Source organism: Etheostoma spectabile, unplaced genomic scaffold (genome assembly GCF_008692095.1).
Source record: "Etheostoma spectabile isolate EspeVRDwgs_2016 unplaced genomic scaffold, UIUC_Espe_1.0 scaffold00569702, whole genome shotgun sequence".
Taxonomy (NCBI): domain Eukaryota; kingdom Metazoa; phylum Chordata; class Actinopteri; order Perciformes; family Percidae; genus Etheostoma; species Etheostoma spectabile.
Window position 1 is genome coordinate 1 of NW_022605269.1, and position 17,363 is coordinate 17,363.

The window sequence follows — 17,363 nt, forward strand, 5'->3', positions numbered from 1 at the left end:
CTGTAAGAACAATACAATGCACGTCCAGCTTCTACACTTCTGCATGAGTCAGCTCCCCAATTCTGAGTAACAGGAAAATATCCTGATAAGCATACATGGCAGCTCAACCTCAAAAAAGCCATAAAGCAAATGCTTGTGGTTAAAGATCGAGATCCCGCTCAAACTCATCAGACAGGCGCAGTCTCTGTGGCGCAATAGGTCAGTGCAGTCGGCTGTTAACTGAAAGGATGTGGTTCAAGTCCACCAGGGACGTTTGTTGCTTAAACAACCTGGAGTGAGCCAACTCTGGGATTTATCCTTCTGCAGAAGACCATAGAGCAGCCCAAAGATAACACAAGTGCCTTACCTCTATCTCTATATAGAAGGCAGTTCTGCAAACCATGTACATACTAATCTTAAGGTCATAAGCGATGGGAAGTAACAAAGTACAAAACACTTCATAACCGTACTTAACTTGGTTTTCAGATATTTTTACTTTACTCTTTATTTTTGGCGACTTTACATTTGAACATGAATGACGGTATTTTCTACTCCTACTTTTACAAATTGGCTCGTTACTTTAGTTTGTACTAAAGGTCGAAATAAGGAGTGATCGTTAGTCAAGTCGGAGAATAGCACGGAGACACGCCGCGAGCGGGCGTGCACGCCACACAGAGAAAAAAAGTGAGAGAAAAGAAAAAGAGAATAGCTGTCTGGAGGATAATCAGCTGAGATTGTGTGGGTCTTTGAGAACGGAAGTCTTATAACTGATGTTGTCAGTTCATTTAAGCCTGTTGTCGTATGGTCTATAGATCTGGCAAATTAAAAGTTAGCTTGTTTGTGTTCTTCACCTGTTACCTAGGTACACCTGTTACCTAGGTTACACCTGCCTGTTGATTCGATATAATGGTGATTGTTGATTGCCCTTGCTCATTAAGATAATGTAATTAATAGTGGGATTATTGTTATTATTTACTAGCATATATGATTCCTATGCATTGTGTATGGTAGCCTTTACAATGGTGTTATTTCTTTATTACCACACACACAGCCATAGCAGAGCTACCCCTCCCACCCCCATGTTCATACTGATGCTTGATTGTAATAAATAAAAAAAAAAAAAATATATATATATTAATATATAATATATATATATATAAAAAAAAATAAAGCATCAACAGAGAGAAGTGTCTCCGTTGGTGTTTAACAGACACACCTGGGCCGAAGTTGGAAACCAGAATCAGCTTTAAATCCAGTCCTAATCTAGTTCTCACTAAATTTCAAATAATTTCAGTGTAGTTACCAATACAAAATTAACATAATTGGATGGGAACATACACAGACTTCTCACAAAATCACACTTGAATTCATATCTTGCTACTCGGTCAGAATCTTATTAACCTGGAGTCCCAGTCTCTGTCAATATAAATAAGCTATATGTTTCATATATGTTTATATATGTTTTAGGCCTATTGGCAGACAGCCATTTACAATGTAGCCAATGGCAAATAAAGAATAAAGAATAAAGAGTATTTTCTCCATGTCCACTGTAGTTTCTCAGCGTGCTCTCTAGTAACATCTGTCTGGTCCAGGTAGCTTTGTCATCATTAGGCTACTTTTACTTTGATATTTTAAGTATATTGCTAAGCCTGTACTTTGGTACTTTAACTTGAGTAAAGAAGTTAAATCCGTACTTCTACTTTTACCAGAGTACTTGTTAACACAATTATCTGTTCTTCTACTTGAGCACGGGCAGTGAGTACTTTTGCCATCTCTGACGGCCTCTGTATTGTTCTGTTTAGAGTACGTATATATGTGTGTATAGACTAGTGTGTATATTTTTTTGTTTTGGTTGTTTTGTGTTTTGTGACAGCACAGGGACACGGAGAGCTCTAGACCCGGTAGCAGCGGCACAACCCCCCATGAGCCCACCGCCAGAGTTGGTGGAATAGCAACCTAGCGTTAGCGAACTAACCAACCAGCCCGCTTATAAAAAAATACATTTGAATTTAAAAGGCACGGATTATACCCACTGATGGTGGTCCGTCCGTGGCTGCAAGACCTGGAGCTCACCGGCAGTGTTTGAGTTTGACTGTTAAAAGCGTGAAGGTAATTAAAAGGTATTTATTTATAAGCTGGGTTAGTTTTCTAACGCTAGCTTGCTAATCCACCAACACTAGTGGTGAGCGGGTCTGAAGCTATCCATGTCCGTCTGCAGCTGCAGGACCTGGAGCTCACCGCCAGTGTTTCAGTTTGACTGTTAAAAAGTGTTGAGATAATTAAAAAGTATTTGTTTAGAAGCAGGCCGGCTGCTAGTTAGCCAATGCTAGCTTCCATGCTACATAAATAAGCAGAGCTGTCCCTCTCAGAAAAAAAACACAGGTAAAATTAAAAAAAACACTACATAAACTTTGCTACCGTGTGTTTATTTAAACATAGGTACACCTACATGTAGGGTGACGAGATTGCAATATAAGCCTTTATATTAATATTAGCAGCGGAAGCGTGCTGGGCCCATAACCCAAAGGTTAATGGATTGAAACCATCTTCTGCTATTTCCTGTGCTTTGTATCAGCAGTAAGTATATATCCAGTCTGTTGATGTTTAACACAGCATGTGTTGCTGCAAGTGTCTGAAGTGAAATGTCTCCACCTGCTGAAGAGTAAACTTAATGGCATGTTGAGATTATTTCACCCATAAAAAAAGAAACTACAGTGCTCATACCTTTTATTCCCGCTGTAATACCCATAAAAACTGGAGTGTAATACAGTAAATATACTACACTACAGGTAATAAATACTGTAAATAGAAACTGTAAAACATGTACGTTTAAAGTGCTTGTTGTCCTGTCTAGCAGTTAGATTACCACAGGAGGTAATATCTTTAGCAAAGACTCTACCATAACACCTGCTGGAGATGCCAGGTCCTCATACATGTAAAGCATGAGCTCTACCACTGAGCTACATCCCCTGAAGATATTCAGATTTTTTGAGTTTTTTCTGAGATAGACTTAGACTTATCTTTATTAATCCTTTTGGGATGACACTCGCAAGGAAATTGAAATATCACTAAATAAAAGAAGAAACCTGGGTAAAACATGTCATGGTAATGTTGTATATGGCTTCAAAACCTGTAAATGCAACTGCAGTGGCTGGAAGTCAAACCTGGGCAAAATGATTGCGCTGCTACGATATAAATCATAATCTAAAAGTAACACAGCTGTTGCCGTTCTGCTGGACAATACAACGTTCACTGCAAATCTTGTAACAGAGTGAAAATAAATGCTAAGATATACATTGGTGGAGACGGGTTGCTTCCAGTACCTATGAGATAACGCAATATTGTTCGTAAAGGCACATCTGCAATTTGGTATACTGTGATGAGTCATTAGTTTGCTACCACTTTCGTTGTCAGCAGGATTTGATACTGCTCGGGAACACCTCAACGGATTTCTAGTCCATCACCTTAACCGGTCAGCCACAACAACCTGAAACACAGCACTATACCTCTTTGCAGAATTTTCATAAACTTTTCTATTGGTTAGAAGTAGTTACCAGAAAAGGGCAAAGTGCAAATCGTTGTGCACTGCCTGTGTCTGTGGATCCTCGTGGAGGCAGCTTAATTGATTGATATGGGCCCTTATTTGTACCATAACAGAGATCTAATATTTTATCAAATTAAGTTGGGCAAGTAACTTTTCTGGTTACTTCTTGACAAATAAAGCAACAAAAACTACTGCGATGGCTGGGAATCAAACCCAGGTCAACTGCTTGGAAGGCAGCTATGCTCACCACTATACCACCATCACTGGACAAAGCAATGCTGACTGCAAATCTTGTCATCTGGGCATTGAGACTGAAAATAAATGCTCAGAGATGCATTGGTGGAGACGGGTTTCCAGTACCTATGAGATAATACAATGTTGTTCATGAAGGCACAACTGTGATTTGGTATAATGTGATCCCTAGGGAAAGGGGGGGCAATTCATTTTCCCAAGGGGCCACATGAGAAACAGGGCTGTTGTGGAGGAAGTATCAAGGTAGTAAGTAGTAAAAGCTAAATGTACAATGTATATGTGACACGGAGGCCACTTGGAGAGATACCTGCTGCTGTACAAGCTGCTGATCTTCAGCTCATTAGATGGTCAGTTAGCTCCATCTAGTGGACAGATAGTAGAACTCCATCATCTGATGGGGGACTTCTCTCACACTGACTGGCTCTGGGAACAGGTTGGACTGGTTCTGACAACTCTCTGACTCTGAAGTTATGAAGATGTCACGGCGTCATCGGATCAAATGCACATCGACACCAGAAACTCACACGTTGTAGAATTATTCTATTAATGTTAAGAAGTAACACAGTTGTAGAGGAATGACATCCCTTTAGACGTATATCCGGTGAGGGGAAACTCACATTGTTCACTAATTTTTTGGATCATTTAATACACACAGGACAGTGAGGTATTGGCAGAGGTGGAAAATAAGGAAATACATTACTTACGTTACTGTATTGAGCAGTTTTGTTGTGTATTTTGTTTTTTTCAAGTTAAAATGTACTTGACTTTAAGGTAAAGGATTGTATTTTGCTACATTACAAATCCTATTGTTACTGAGTAAAAAGAAGTTTGACTAATGAAAACTGAAAGGTAGAAAAAATAAATAAATAAAAAAATCACACCGGCTACACCAGACCTGGGCATTTTTTTTGTGCCAATGTATGCAGCTCCTTCTTCTGTGGTTGCAAGGCGTAATTAAAAAGAAGAAGTAGAAGAAGTGTAACGTGTGGGAGCGGTCGGACCCATGGATGTGTTAAGAGAACGGTCTGACCCCTGTGGCGGCGAGCTGAGACCTGAATGGGAGACATTAACATGGACGGGAATCAGCTGTTATCCCTCCAAAACATCAGCTCATGGGAAAGAAAGAGAGGTCGATACAGAGCGCCGAGGTTTTAACCAAACATGGACGCACAACATCGCCACAACACTACGCCATTTTCTGAAGGGAAGTTCCAATGAAAACCACGCATCTCCAGATGTGTGTTGATGTTGAATGTTTGTGATAAACTGAAGTATGATGTCATAACAGTGTCATAAAAAAGAATAAATCTGTAAAATAAGAAGAAACTAAATGTCAAAGTTCAACTCAGTTCAGTTTATTTAAGAAGAAGACAGATCAAATGAATTAAACAAATGATTATACATGGGTTAAAAATACCAGAATTAGTCAAAAGCTCGCAAACCTCCCCCTGAATACAATCAGCTGTTCTCATGGCACAGGGAGCATTTCACGAGTAGAAGGAAAAATGGATTCAATACAATTTCAGCAAATTTTGGACGCTAACTTGATGCCATCTGTGAAAAAGCTGAAGTTAAAGAGAGGATGGCTTCTACAAATGGATAATGATCCTAAACACACCTTAAACTCCACGGTGGATTACATCAAGAGGCGTAAACTGCAGCTTTTGCCATGGCCTTCACAATCTCCTGACCTCAACATAATGTAAATCTATGGATAGACCTTAAAGGAGCAGTGCGTGACAGACAGCCCAGAAATCTCAAAGAACTGGAAGACTTTGGAAGAAGAATGGGCGAAGATACCTCCAACAAGAATTAAAGACTCTTGGCTGGCGACAAGAAGCGTTTCCAAGGGGGGGGGTACAAGGTATTAACTCTGCAGGGGGCCCAAACTTTTGCAGATGTCATTTATTTGTTTTGTTATTTTTAAAGTGTAAATGATGAAATAAAATCTAACATTTTGTGACATATTAGAAAAATGTCTAATCTGTCATTTGATGCCTTTTGAAGATTTTTCCATTGTTTTTGGCTTCCTTATGCACATTAATACACATTTTTACCTGGGGTGCCCAAACTTTCGAACCCAACTGTAGTTATTGTTTGTTTTTTCTTGACGCTGCACTTTCATATGTCTCTTTGTAGTTTTGCTTATTTAAAGCTAATGTACTTGTTTAGACTATTTTGGCTTCTCACTGGTGTGAACACGTCGGTGTACTACTAGGCTACTCGTCCAAGAAAATGTTTTACCACATAGATCACAGCTGTACGGCTTCTCCCCAGTGTGAATGCGTTGATGTCTTTTAAGCTGACAACTCCGTGAGAAACTTTTCCCACATTGTTCACACCTGTACGGCTTCTCTCCGGTGTGAACACGCTGGTGAGCTTTAAGGCGACCAATCTGAGAAAATGTTTTCCCACAGTGTTTACACCTGTGCGGCTTCTCTCCAGTGTGAATGAGCTGGTGTCTTTTAACGTCCTTATTATGAGTAAAGGTTTTCCCACATAGATCACAGCAGTACGGCTTCTCTCCAGTGTGAATGAGCTGGTGACGCTTAAAGCCACTACTCTCAGTAAAGGTTTTCCCACATTGATCACACCGGTACGGTCTCTCCCTGGTGTGAACACGTCGGTGGATTACTAGGTGACCCCTTATGGCAAAGGTTTTACCACATTGATCACAGCTGTACGGTTTCTCTCCGGTGTGAACACGTCGGTGGACTACCAGGCTATCCCTCCTAGAAAAGGTTTTACCACATTGATCACAGCTGTACGGCTTCTCTCCAGTGTGACTGCGTTGATGTATTATTAGGTAACTTTTCAGTGTGAAAGCTGCCCCACATTGATCACAGCTGTGTAGATTCTCTCCAGTGTGAACTCTCTGATGAATCTTTAAAGTTCCAGATCTTGTGAATGATTTGTCACAGTGTTGACAGTGGTGACATTTTGGTCCCTCTCCTCTTCTCTGTTTCTATAGCAACAGACAAACAGAGAGAGAGAGAGAGAGAGAGAGAGAGAGAGAGAGAGTAAATGTTAGTGAACAACCTTCTTAAACCTCTTTACAAACACTTGAAAATATATGCTTTTCTCGCCTACATTTTTACCCCCTAAAAAAGTGATGCAGTTACTTTTACCCTCTGGGATGATCCTGAGGTCATTGGGAAGTTAACACTCTCAATTTGTTGTTTCTAGTGGCAGTGTGACACTAGGCCTTACTGACGGAGCTACAGAGGTTAGAACACAGAATTTCTATTTCCGTCCAAGTAAATTATCTGTAAAATCATTAAAAAGCACTACTGTAAGCATATTACATGGGCTATATACTAAAATAGTACCCTAGCCACATATCTCAACTTGGAATAGAAAAAATCCAGAAAAGAATGAAAACAAAATGAAAAAATGAATTTTATATGAATTTATTTCTACAGATATGTCTGTGCCTTTTTCTTATTTCCAAAAAAAGCCAAAAAAGTGCTAAATACAAACATTCTGAAATACAAAAACAGATCCACATCACTCACACACATTCCTGAAATAACTACATACATAAATTTATAGGAATAAGTAATCATAATTTGATGAAATGGTGAAATGCCATAAGAAGGCCATATCTTTGCTTTGACACAGCTGGAGCCATCACAGGGTTAAGATTTTCTGGTCATGTTTGGTATCAATCAACTCGTCTTCTTATTGGCTACACAGGGAGGTTTCATGACCTCTTCTTCTAACTAGAGAGAAATACTGTCAGTCTTTCCCACGTGGGCCCAATGGGGACTGTGGCATATGATTGGCTTGTCTCAAGGATATCTCGAGTTAGACTGAAGTGATTGGCTGGGAACAAAGTTCAGTGGAATCTGCAGAAGCCAGAGAGTCTGGTGGTGTACTGTGACTAGTGACTTTGTAGCGGGCCGAGGGAATAAGATACAAGCAATCAAAACCCAGAAATGATGCACTATCTAGATTTCTCCACGTCGAAACTTGGTCAGAAACTACAAGATTGTGAGGGGATCAGATAATTATGGATTACAAGGCTTGGATATTCTAATACCTTGGAGTGTTGGCGATGTAGGAAAACAAAGTTTTTGCCGATTTTTCACTGTGATTAAAGACACAAGGAGACAGGTAGGAAAATACACTTGATTAGACTTGACTCTCTGTGTTTCTTTACTTCAGAACATGATTATAACCGTAAGTCACCTTATTGCTTTGTGTGTGGGCTTACTGGAATCATGACACTTTAAGCTTTCAAATGTATGTATGATGTACGTCATGAGCGTGTTTATGACGATTTAATGCTTGCAATTTATGAGGGAAGACAACACTTTCTCAAACGTTCCAGTGGACGGTACATATACTCTGAACAAACCCTGGACTTGCTCTCACTCATTTTCACTCTTCCTATAATAATTCATGACAAAATGAAGGAAAATATGTGCCGATTGCAGACATGTTATTATGTAAGTTTAGAAATATTCTACATTTTTCCAGGAAAGTTTCCCAACGTTAATGATTGGCAATTAAAAAACTAAATCCTTTGCACACTCTTCAGTTAAACCTTGAGTTAGAAATGTTACTGGTGGGGGTGTGTGGGGGGGCGGTGTGTGATGGCTAGGTTTAGTAATAATGGGTACAGTTGTAAACTACTTTAACCAAGGTAACAACAACGGCTCCACAACATTATCAGATCATTTAGACAGAAAAACTATTTACATATTAAACAAGTTAGACTAAAAGATGACATAAATACAGATGAAAATATTGTGACACTATGCAGCATCTGAATATTTCAGGGTAGTTATTACTGCTGCATGACATCAGGAAAATATGAGATATGCCTTAACGTTGTTTAATATCAAGATAATTATATAACTTGTAATGAATAAACATATTAAACTGTAGCCTACTTAGTTCTGCTGCTTTCAGTTGTTTGCTAAAAAATCTGTTGCACTCATTAAGTTCTCATCTGAGCAGATTTCTGTCATTCAAACTGAGATGTAGTTAAAACCAGTTTGTATTAATTAGTCAGGGCGGGCTCAGAAGAGTCCTGAACCATCCCTTAGTGATGCTGCTAAAGGCCTAGACTGCTGGGGGACTTCCCATGATGCACCCATGATGGAGGTTAGAGCGCCAACACAGAGACAGAGGACGGGGACGGACATCTGGAAACAGACATTCGAGAAGAACATCTGGATGCACATCTGACAGGTTATAATACACGGATGGTTTCTATTAACTCTGATACTTCCACTGTGAAGACCACCCAGCGGCTGGTTCAGGGTCACTTTTGTGGAAAATGGTTGAGCTGAATATATATATATATATATATATATATATATATATATATATATATATATATATATATATATATATATATTGATCTTATACAGGCACTCGGTACAAGATCAATAGAGGCCGGGGTCTACCACACCAGGCAGGACCCCAGGTGCAGACTGTGCAAGGATGCCCCTGAGACAGCACAGCACACAACAGCAGGGTGTAAGATGCAGGGAGGAAGTGCATACATGAAACGCCATAACCAGGTAGCTGTCATAGTGTACAGGAACATCTGCCACGAGTATGGGCTGGAAGTCCCAAGGTCAAAATGGGAGACACCTCCTAAGGTAGTCCAGAATGACCGAGCTAAGATCCTGTGAGACTTCAAGATCCAGACTGACAAACTGGTGATGGCTAACCAACCAGACATCGTGTTGATGGACAAACAGCAGAAGAAGGCAGTGGGGGGGGGGCAGTAGTGATAGTTGTGGCGATCCCAAGCAACAGCAACATCAAGAAGAAGGAACACGAGAAGCTTGAGAAATACCAAGGGCTGAAAGAGGAGCTGGAGAAGATGTGGAAAGTAAGAGCAATAGTGGTGTCAGTGGTAATCGGAGCACGGGGGGGCTGTGACCCCCAAACTGGGAGAAGGGCTCCAGCAGATTCCAGGTAAAACATCAGAGGTCTCTGTCCAGAAGAGTGTAGTCCTAAGAACAGCTAAGATACTGAACCCTCAAACTCCCAGGCCTCTGGTGGGGGACCCGAGCTGAAGGATGACACATACCCCGCCACAAGGGGTGAGAGGGGGATTTTTATAGATAGTTGCAGGTACATATATATAGCCCATATATTATAAATATACACTATACATATAGCCCATAAATTATAACCCAAATATTATACAACCATTATACATATAATCCATATATTATAAATACATAATCCATATATTATACATATAACCCACATGTTTCAGTCCATTTGTCTTTTAATTCTTTAACCCTGTGCTTGTTGTTGTGTGTCTGTTGTAACTCTTGCAGCAAAGTTACTCAGTGTCCCGAACTAACGTCTCCTCAGGGAGACTAATAAAGACATTTTGACTTTGAGGACATTTGGACCGTGCACTCCGCGTGCCGGTTGCTAAGTGACAAGCGAGCTGGTGGAGATGCTAAGTGGCTGCTGGGTAAAAACCTGAACATGTTCCCTTGGTCCAAGAATCCGTGTGACATCATTTCCTCATGAAAGAACGTTGATATGAGAATTAGAATCAGAACCAGAACCAGAATCATCATTGTGACATCATCACTGTGACATCATCGGTGCTTCTGAGCAGTCTTTAAATACAGGATGTCCGTGCACATTCATTCATTTGTCAACGTTGAACTGTTGGTGGAACAAGCTCAGAGACATCTGTCTGCAACCAGGAGTTATTTTACCGACCGAGCTGAAGAACATGGAGATCCAAGAAGATAACGGGGATCCAGAAGCCCCCCCACGCAGGCCCAGGTCTGCTCTGGAGATCCAGAAGCCGACAGGAAAGACCTGGACTGGAAGCAGGGGGGGGACAACTACAGGAGACAATGGACCGGACAGCTCTGATATGAATGATGAGTTCAAGGACACATCCAGCTCGCAGGAACCAGACAATGACTCAAAAAGCAAAGGCGACTACATCAGAAAAGACCTCGACTGGAAGCAGGGGGGGTCTGATGAAGACTGAGAGCGAAGGCAAATCCGACGTGAAGACGGGGACTGGAGTTGGGGGGGAGTCAGAAGAAGAGTTAAACAGTCAAGTCATTGCAATGTTGGGATGACCCTCTCGACTGGGAGTGGTGGGGGCTGGGTGGTGAGTTCAGGGGTCTACGTGGGTTCCTGGAAGGCGAGTCCCTCTATGACGTCTACAAGAAGCAGGGGGAGTCGAAGGAGAAGATGGAGACTACCGGGGAGACCAAACACCAGCCGGATAGCGCTGATGTGAATGTGGACGGGGGGACAGCCTACGGGGCCATCAAGGCCTTCAAGGCCTCTGGGAAGCGTCTCAGGTCTTCAGTTAATTCAGACTTCAGAGGCCAGACTATGTGTATTGGACTAGACGGTTCGTCCTATACCATTAAAACTGAAAAAAGCGAAAAAATGAAATCCATATGCCCGTGTCCTCTATTTAACAGGAAATCATGTTTAAATGCACTGGTTAATTCATTTGTGACACACACACACACACACACACACACACAGTAGTTCTGTTGGTAGTTTTATTTTTTTAAGGTGTAGTTCTGTCAGTAGTTTTATTTTTAAAGGTGTAGTTCTGTCGGAAGCGAACCAGATGAAACCACCCGGTGCTGCTCCACCCAGTTCTCCTCCTGCTAGCGTTAGCAGCCAACAGGCTTCAACAGGCCGAGTTATTAACGGGTTTTTAGCCTCTTAACGAGCTCAAAGAAACCACGGACTATTGAGACCGTTATTTTAGCAGAACTTATGAGTTTTAACCTTTCATAACAATATTGTTGCACTATCAACATATATTTAGCAATAATCTGTGTGTGTGTGTGTGTGTGTGTGTGTGTGTGTGTGGTGTCTCTCTCTCTCTTTGTGAAAGTGTCTGTGTACATTCATTAATATTGAGATTAGATTCCTGTTCTCTTCAGTCTGGAGTACCCTCTTTCCTTCACTCACCTCCTCCTTCTTCCTCTTGCTCCCTCGCTCCTCTGAGTCTCCCGCGGCCTCCCTGACACCTTTCCTCTTGCTCTTGCCCTCCTCCTCCTCCTCCTCCTCCTGGTGTCTCTGCAGGTACTCGGTGATCAGGTCCAGGTCCAGGTGGTCTTGCGGCTCCCATGTGTTCTCCTCACTGGAAAGGTGAGTGCAGACAGAAGAACATCTCCTCACACTTTGTTTTTTAGGAAATACATTCTCACTCTAGCTGCTAATTTGGATTATTCCTTTTATCTGTTGCCATGGTGTAAGGTTATTTTCGGGTCTGCACCTTAGAGTCCAAATTCCAAACCTTCAACTTTGAGAATGCAGAAGATTATGCTGTTGAAAGTGTGTGTGTGTGTGTGTGTATATGGACCAAAATCACCAATTATTAATATTCTAGACTCATACTTACTCTGAGAACCCCTTCCATTTCAGCAGAAACTCTACTCTTCCCTTCACCACTCTGCGGTCCAAAACCTTCTCCACCACATACTCCTCCTCTTCCTCCTTCACTGCTGCAGGCTCCTCCTCCTCTTCCTCCTTCACTGCTGCAGGCTCCTCTTCCTCTTTCACTGCTACAAGCTCCTCCTCTTCCTCCTTCACTGCTGCAGGCTCCTCCTCCTCTTCCTCCTTCTTTCCTGCTCCGGTCGCCAGCTTGACGTCTGCCCCAAGGGGGTGGTTTCCAATCGAGTAACCGGGGTAACAAGTGATTTTCTTGATTGGGGTTCACTACTTAACTCTCAAAGGAGAAACCCTGGAAAGCAGAATCACGGAGTCAGTGAGTGAGAGAACAAACCCCCGTCCTCGTCTCCAAACCTCTGTTTATTACAAATTTTTTGTTTATTACAATTTATTACAAATTCTCCGAAACACAAAAGCATAAAACAGTCAACAACAACATTCCCCCAGTGAAAACATGTTTCACTTCAATTTAAGAACCGTAACACCATTTTCTTTACTCCCCATTTTTCAGTGGGCAAAATCTTCCACACTCAAATTCCCAGAAATAGTCTCGTCCTTCCCAAAATAAATATCAACCTTACTGTACCGTTTCAATAATAATATATATCTCTTCTTTCTACCTCCAAAACTCCTCCATTATACTAATGTCATCATGGAAATCATAAACCCTCTTTGGCTGTAAATAAATATTCGACTTCAGAGTCAAAACATGAACCATCATACACCTGGGGATAATAGCTCAACTTATAATACATTCCTTTACTAATACTCTGTACAACTTTTAGAAGGAACTCCCCTTTAAGAGTTAAACAACATTTTAACATTAACAATCCTGTCAGGATACGTTAAAAACCACGAAATAACTCATTACCAGGGAATGGAAGCACCAGCACCCAGAATCACACACACAACCCTATGTTAACTAGCATGTTAGTTAGCAGTAATTAGCCTGTGCCTATGATAATGTTAACTAGCATGTTAGTTAGCAGTAATTAGCCTGTGTCTATGTTAATGTTAACTAGCATGTTAGTTAGCAGTAATTAGCCTGTGCCTATGTTAATGTTAACTACCTTTTTAGTTAGCAGTAATTAGCCTGTGTCTATGTTAATGTTAACTAGCATGTTAGTTAGCAGTAATTAGCCTGTGCCTATGTAAATGTTAACTAGCATGTTAGTTAGCAGTAATTAGCCTGTGCCTATGTTAATGTGTAGAAGCTATTTTTGCATAAAAGAATATTTTATATATCTAGAAGCTATTTGTGTATAAAGAATGTTTTATAAATCTTATAGCGAGTGAAGCAAACTATTGTGAAACCAATGATGTCGTTATAATGTGTGTTTTGGTAACCACACTGCTTTCTGGGTCACGCTCCGGTCACAGACCAGGCAGTGTGTCTAACCTAGCATGCAACAAGCTGCAAACTTTTGCAAACATGTTACATCCTGTACAAAACATCTGCATTGCTTAGCAACCGAAAATGTATTTAATAAAGAAGACTGTTAGAAGAAGAGAGAGAGAGCTGTTTTGTGAGGGAGACGAGTACACCTCGTCTCCTCTCTGCCTCTCTCCTCCTCTGCAGACGAGTAAAAAACTTATCTCTGTGTCAAGCCTGTTTTCTTGATGTCTTTCCTGGGTCTATTCAAAGATTAATTAAATAACAGTATAAGTGAGAAACTAGGAGTCTGAGTTTAGACCCAACATAATGTTAACTAGCATGTTAGTTAGCAGTAATTAGCCTGTGCCTATGTTAATGTTAACTAGCATGTTAGTTAGCAGTAATTAGCCTGTGTCTATGTTAATGTTAACTAGCATGTTAGTTAGCAGTAATTAGCCTGTGTCTATGTACATGTTAACTAGCATGTTAGTTAGCAGTAATTAGCCTGTGCCTATGTACATGTTAACTAGCATGTTAGTTAGCAGTACTTAGCCTGTGCCTATGTTAATGTTAACTAGCATGTTAGTTAGCAGTAATTAGCCTGTGCCTATGTTATCTCCTAACATATACCTACCTCTCCGTCTCTGCTGATTGGGAATGATTGAGATTTCTCTTGCACAGCTACCAGAAGACTTACAGCTTTCAGACAGGTTGCTCACGTCACATCTACGTCTTCAAGCTCAGTTGGAGCCTGCGCAGTAACGCTCAGCATCACCGGGAAAGAGCTTCTAATAGACTTCACTGGTCTCCATGGAAACAACGGGACCTGATGGTCCATTTCTTTACCTGTCTATGATCCCACCCCGATACACACCTGTTAGCTAGCCGCGAGCTCTATTGTTTACGAAACCCGTTTCCCGCGGTTCCAAACGCGGCTCTTTAGCTCGCCTTTACACATCATAAACTCCATAACTACCCCACCACAGCTTCAGTCCACCAGACACACGGCAGAAGGAAACCGTCTGTTGTCATTTTTACCGAGTACCAACCTGGAAAGCAGAATTACGGCATCAGAGAGTGAGAAAACAAACCGCCATCCTCGTCTCCAAAGAGGAGGAAAGTGTCCGTCACCTGGGCACCGTGGTGTACCGATACCCGCACATTGGTTCCGCTTTCTTTGTTTCCCCTCTACGTTAATATTGCTTACCAATCAAATTTGAAATTCGTACTAAACGCTACGCTGGTTATTATGTTATCCCTTAAGGGTGTATCACACATTCAAGCTGAAATAAATGTGCCGATATGCTGCTCTATACACGCTAAAAGTAGTGAATATTTACATGGAGTCTGGTGGAGATATGCTGATCTATACACGCTAAAAGTAGTGATTATTGACATGGAGTCTGGTGGAGATATGCTGCTCTATACACACTAAAAGTAGTGATTATTGACATGGAGTCTGGTGGAGATATGCTGCTCTATACACACTAAAAGTAGTGATTATTGACATGGAGTCTGGTGGAGATATGCTGCTCTATACATGCTAAAAGTAGTGATTATTTACATGGAGTCTGGTGGAGATATGCTGCTCTATACACACTAAAAGTAGTGATTATTTACATGGAGTCTGGTGGTGATATGCTGCTCTATACACGCTAAAAGTAGTGATTATTTACATGGAGTCTGGTGAAGATATGCTGCTCTATACTCACTAAAAGTAGTGATTATTTACATGGAGTCTGGTGGGTTTGGTGATGGTGATTTCTGTTTCATGTTAAACTAAAAGGATCTTACTCTTTAACTAAAGGTCTATCTCTGTAGGGATCCATCCCATAATATTATTAGAATAATAATCTGAGTCTGTCAGAGACAACAACTGAACCTTTAGTGGATGGAAACTTTACCTTTTAATTAGGAGTGTAAACACAGACACAACAGGAAGAATACATCCATCAAATAATCAGCTTGTGGTTTGTTTTATTGAACTCATTTTGCATTAAGTTGTTCCGCATTTCCCGACATTTAAAACAAGTCGATAATTGACGCTATTCTACAAGTCAGACAAATAAATCAGCCAACCCAACTCCCTACGGACTGAGCTCCTGCCCCCCCCCCACTAGTTATACCTTTGACTTTTTTGGGAGGAGTGGATCAATCGCAGTAAAGAGAGACAACTTATGAATAAAATCATGATATGATCAAATTAACATAATTTCACAAATGATGAAACTTATAGATTTTATTAAAAGCATTTAGAAACATTAGACTATATGATGATTGTTTATAGAAACATTTGTTTACCACATTTTAAATATATTACAATATGATTTAAAATATTAAGGACATAATAGTGACCAATACCAGTTGATTCATTTTTAGATGTGACATATCATGAAGTGTTTTAGTCAAACAGTTCAAATGTTGATAACCAGAGATGAAATCAGATGAATGTTTTTGTGTTTGAGTCTCAGATCTGCTTCACAGTGCAGAGTGTGTGTGATGGCAGGGCTGTCAACTTTTCCCAAAACCTTGGAGTGAGATTTGGGGGGGCCAACCCATATTTTGCCGCGTACAAAACAATTTCTTTGGGTCTTTATCCTTCAGGGTTTAAATTGCGATTTGTTATATGTCTGGGGGGATGGGGCTCTCCCTAGGGGGGTCTGGGGGTATGCCCCCCCAGGAAAAAAAATTGAAAAATAAACCACTAAATGGCACTTTCTGGAGAGTTTTTTTGCAAAAAAAATGGAGAAATCAAGTCTTACATGATATGTGCAAAACTGTAGGGTTAAGAACCTTTGTGTTATTGTAGTATCAATAGGTATTAGGGCATTCAGCATTTACATTATTAACTTCTTATGATATAAGAACTGACCCACACAATGTGCCAAACATAATGAACCACATGAAGAGACAGTAGCATATGTCAGCAACAGCTGAGAAGATTTGGGTCTGTGGGGGAACAGGTCCAGGTGTCCCTGGTGTAGGGACCAGGGACCCAAAGTTAAATTAATGTTGAGGGATCAACTAAGACCACTGAAATTCTAAAGAATGAGAACCACTGAGTTACATAGATTCTAATCCTTTAACCTTTGTGCCAAGGTTCAGTAATGTCTGGCCCTCGTCCTCTGTGCCCCACTTACTGCATTTACTTTTTTGGAAAATAAAGACTATTTGTTCATTTTATAAAACATCAAATTAATTATTTACAGTTACATTTAGAGATGCACCGAGGTTAGAGAAGCACAATAGTGGCCCAACGTTGCAGTATAGTATATATAGTATAGTATATATAGTTTTTATATATAGTATAGTACAGCTCAGATGTGTTTCATCAGATTTTTGCTCATGTTTACAACTTTGTGCACATTCAAAATATAACTCCTCCCATCTCTGTTGTCCGAGATTTGGAGAGTTGTAATATAGTCTGCTGTGCATGTCATTGCCCCGCTGATATGATAGTATCTCATTCAGACCGTCGCACAGACACAGAGGCTCATTTGGGTCTCTGGTCTCTGACAAAGTTTTGAGGAGGCTGTACGCTGCTCTTCATCGGAGGTCTACACGGATGCAACGCGTCACTGCCCCCAGCAGAGCGGGTCCACCAGCCGCGCTGCTCACCTCTGTCTTTACAGAGAGAGTGGACACGAAGCGACGGACGGGTCTGTGATACTCAGAGCTCATACCTGAAGCCGGGGAAACGCACCTGGGATGGCTCGTGAAAAAAAATGTTCTCAGTATGCGACAATTCGAAACTTCCACAGACAGGGAGCGCTCTTGAACCCCCCACAG

The 17,363-nt window shown here is 41.0% G+C and overlaps 1 protein-coding gene across 1 annotated transcript; it reads right to left on the reverse strand.

Moving 5' to 3' along the window:
• Positions 1–5,776: 5,776 nt before the first annotated feature.
• On the reverse strand, positions 5,777–11,800 carry LOC116685251 (zinc finger protein 239-like; the record flags this gene model as incomplete). The annotated part of the gene is made up of 2 exons (XM_032510404.1): positions 5,777–6,740; positions 11,717–11,800. Coding segments are annotated over 2 exons (876 nt in total), but the record flags the coding sequence as incomplete, so codon positions are not given.
• Positions 11,801–17,363: the final 5,563 nt, after the last annotated feature.